General features: G+C 44.0%; 1 protein-coding gene across 1 annotated transcript; it reads left to right on the top strand.

Moving 5' to 3' along the window:
* Window positions 1–3,264: 3,264 nt before the first annotated feature.
* Window positions 3,265–4,096, top strand: LOC308315258 (hydroxyacylglutathione hydrolase, mitochondrial-like; the record flags this gene model as incomplete). The annotated part of the gene is made up of 1 exon (XM_080763140.1): window positions 3,265–4,096. The coding sequence occupies exon 1, from the start codon at window positions 3,314–3,316 to the stop codon at window positions 4,094–4,096; it is 783 nt and encodes a 260-aa protein (XP_080619266.1). The 5' UTR covers window positions 3,265–3,313.
* Window positions 4,097–4,291: the final 195 nt, after the last annotated feature.

Raw genomic sequence — 4,291 nt, 5'->3', positions numbered from 1 at the left:
TGTCTGTGTCTGTGTCTGTGTATGTGTCTGTGTCTGTCTCTCTGTCTCTCTCTCTCTCTCTCTCTCTCTCTCTCTCTCTCTCTCTCTCTAAAAACGTCAGTCAGAGGCGAGAGAGAGCAGTGGTGTTGAGTGAGGTTTATAGGGGCAGGTGGTGCGGAGAAGGTTGGAGGTCTGAGTGAATAAGGAATGAGGTAGGACCCCCTTTTACCAACAGGGTATATACAGTATCACAATAAACATCTTAAGAATAGAGGTCAAACAGTACGTGTTCCATTTGCTATTTTTGGCAAGGCACTTCAAACTCGAACCTTCAGTTGTACAGTTGAAGACTACAACTGATCTGTGTTAATTTGTCCATTTGTAACTGAGAGTGTACAAATGTCAACAGGTTCATTTGACAGTGCTGGAAAGTGAGTAGGCTACATTTACTCAACTCAAGTAGGCCTACTGAATGAATTAATGAATTAATTAATGCATTTATTTGGTGATAAAAGGAAAGAGCACATGAGCACTTGTACTTTTTACTCCACTAAAAGTATTTATTATAATTAACCCATTTAGGCCTGACCTCAATTTTTAATAATTCTTCTAAATCCTCCAGTTTTCTGAAAGAAATATTTTCACGATTTTTCAAAAATAGCAGACCTACAAGCTCGTAGCGCGCCACTCGGTGGCGCCCTACAGGGCACTGGCCATAAATGGAGCGAATCTTGAGTGTATAGGGTGTGATGAGGTCAGATCAAGATATGGAATGTCAGAACAGGTCTGCTCCATATATGGAGATCTAAGGGTGGCAGCGGGGGCAGTGTCTTGAGTGTCAGGGTTTGCATACATTTTCGGGCCTATTGAGAACTCTAGTTTTCGCTGGCTGCTGGGCGCGGCTGCACAAATAACTTTGGGGCAGGCCCGTCTAGAGTTTAAATGGACAGGTATCAGTCAAAAGGGAGACATCGAAAAAGGATGGATGGATGGGGAACTGTGACTTTTGCGGCAACCACAGTGGTTATCATGAGACTGTCACAATATGATCGTTATTTTCTTTGGTTTAGGTCAATACTTTTGTACTTTTACTGAAGTAAAATGTAGAACACAGAACTATTACTTAACAGTAACAGAGTATTTTTATATTGTGGTATTGCTACTCTTCCTGGAGTACTTCTTCCAGCACTGCCAGCTGGTTATATTTGTAAAGTCGCAGCAGAGTAAAAGCAGCGCAGGACTCTGTGCTGCAGTCGACAGCTCCCAGTGCAGGACTCTGTGCTGCAGTCGACAGCTCCCAGTGCAGGACTCTGTGCTGCAGTCGACAGCTCCCAGCGCAGGACTCTGTGCTGCAGTCGACAGCTCCCAGTGCAGGACTCTGTGCTGCAGTCGACAGCTCCCAGTGTCTTATTAAAGTTCAGGGTAGTGCTGGAAAAAAGAATATGCATGATCAGCAAAACTCCCTTGGATAAAGGTTAAAACAGAGATTTTTTATCTATTTAATTTCAAGGACCACCAGTTTGATGGGAATTTCATCTCTCCATCCCTAATATACACTATACATCCTCAGTGTAGATTTGACCCCAGAGAGTGTACAAATGGAATCAAACAGACCCATGAGAGACAATTTGTTTTCTGCTTCCATTTGTACATTCTCTGAGTACCCATAAATGCCCATTTGGTTCCTAGCTAGCCATCAATCATTTAGCAGGGGAGGTAAGGGACCCACTGGAACCATTTCAATGACTCCTTATGGGGTCCCCGGGCCCCAGGTTGAGAACTGCTGGCTTAAAACATACTTTCAAAGACCAATGATTTTTGTTCTATGCTCATGAATAAAAGTTATTTTCAGAAATGCAATTTTTAAGTTTTATTCAAAAGACCAGATAGAAACTGGATAGAGCAGAGAGGGATTTTCAACATTATAATGAATTTGTGATGTTTCAATTACACGGTTGACTTTACTGAGACATAATAAAACAATGTGCTGAATAAGGCACAATTTCCTCATTGATCAATAGGAATTAGTGTGCCAATATATCGATATTGCGATATATCGCGATACTTCCTATTACAGATATCGTCATTTATCATTGATGAAATTAAATAATCGGTCCAGGTTCTTGTGCATGTTATCTGTTTGTCAATTACGTACATTTTCACTACATATTTTGGTGATGGATTGATTAGTAAGTACTAGTAGTACCCATTGTTGTGGACAGACAAGTTGCAAAATTGCAGTCAGTGTTTTTCTGTTACAACATATTGTGTGTGACATTGTGTGTGTGTGTGTGTGTGTGAGTGTGAGTGTGAGTGTGAGTGTGAGTGTGAGTGTGTGTGTGTGTGCGCGCGCTCTCTGCTGTCCACACCAGCCTGTTAACACGCCCCACAGCCTATTTTCGCCAGTGTACAACGAAGCATACATCAGGCTGAATAGAAGAGAGCGATCAAGTATACATTATCCAAGTGAGGGAGAGTGAGCAGAGAGAGATTACTAGCTGAAAGGTGAAAACACTTGAACTTGTCAGATACCAAGGACCTCTCAACTTCACGTGTAATAAGTAGCAGACCAGTATAAGCACAGGGAAGGAAAGGCTCTCATAGCCTCTCAGCTAGGAATGTGAGTTATACGGCTGCATTGTGGCGCCAATGTAGGCCTACTACTGTATCCCAAACGGTTGAGGCCACTCAGGCCAGACACATAAAACATACTGTAACAATGAGAACATGCTACTAGCCTACCTAAAATAGGCTATACAAGCTTGCATATTGAATTGTTGTCCTGTGAATTGTCACAGGACAACAATTTGTGTATTAAGCCTTTAGCCACATACAGTACTGTACGTAAACCCTATACTTTGTCGTACAAGCCTATGTATACTGTATATATAGTAGCAGATCTACAAGCTCACAAACGGTCACGATGCAAGGTGTTGTGAGCTTGTAGATCAACAAAAATGTGTGAAAACAAGACATGGTCTAATAACAGCATAGCTTAATTTGCGTCACAGACTTATTGAGGCCAGTCAGTGAAATCAGTCCTTTATGCTCTACATGTATGCCATATCTATGACTATGATGACGTATGACACCGTATTTGGACATGGCTTCAGCCTGATCCAACCTCCAATTGACTGCCATTATAAAAGAGAGAACTGAACTGCTCTGGTTCCTAATCATCGTCAGATGGTTCCTACCTTCTTCAGGTCTGTGAAACTGGGAGCCAGGTCTCTGGGTGTTTTTGGAACCAAGGCAACTTGTACGTTTGCGCCTACAAAAGCAGCAGCTTCTCTCCACACCCCACCGAGGAAGACTGCAGGTGGAGCAAGAAAATATGAAGGTAGTACTTCTGCCGGCGCTTACTGACAACTACATGTACCTTCTGATCGATGCAGACTCCGGAGAAGCAGCTGCGGTCGACCCCGTTGAGCCAGCGAAGGTCGTGGAGGCGGTCAGAAAACATGGCGCAAGACTCACAATGGTCCTCACCACCCACCATCACTGGGATCATGCCAGTGGAAATGGGAAGCTGTTGAAATTGATGCCTGGGCTCGAGGTCTATGGAGGAGACGACAGAGTTGATGCCATCACACAGAAGGTCTCCCACTCTGATACTTTAAAACTTGGCTCACTCACCGTCAAGTGCCTGTTCACCCCATGTCACACAACCGGTCACATCTGCTACTATGTGACGAAAGAAAACGGCACCGAGCCACCGGCTGTCTTCACAGGGGACACGCTGTTTGTGGCTGGCTGTGGGAAGTTCTTCGAGGGTACAGCAGAGCAGATGTGCAGGGCCTTGATAGACATCCTGGGATCTCTGCCCCCTGAAACGAGAGTCTTCTGTGGTCATGAGTACACCGTCAGCAATCTAAAGTTTGCGCGGCACGTGGAACCCAACAATGATGTTATTAAGATAAAACTTGCATGGGCAAAGGACAAACGCAGCAATGGAGAACCCAGTATCCCCTCCACTTTGGCAGATGAATTAACATTTAACCCTTTCATGAGAATAAGAGAGAAGTCAGTGCAGAAACATGTGCACCAGAGCACTCCTGTTGAAACCATGGGAAGTCTACGGAAAGAAAAGGATGGCTTCAAGGTCCCCAAAGAGTGATACCCAATGCACTCTTGTTGCCCTGCTGCACAGTGGGTGTTCATTTGACTGTTGATAGCGCACAAATGGGTTGATGTGTGCACTATTGGAGGTTGGGTCATTGCAATTCTGATTTCAACATTCATTGTCTCAAGTTGTATGCCTGCCTATATTATAAATGATTATGGAAATTGCACACTGTGTCCCCATCTTGGC

This window comes from Protomyctophum bolini (genome assembly GCF_963924005.1).
Source record: "Protomyctophum bolini genome assembly, chromosome: 5".
Classification (NCBI taxonomy): Eukaryota; Metazoa; Chordata; class Actinopteri; order Myctophiformes; family Myctophidae; genus Protomyctophum; species Protomyctophum bolini.
This window is presented reverse-complemented; position numbering and strand designations above follow the sequence as displayed.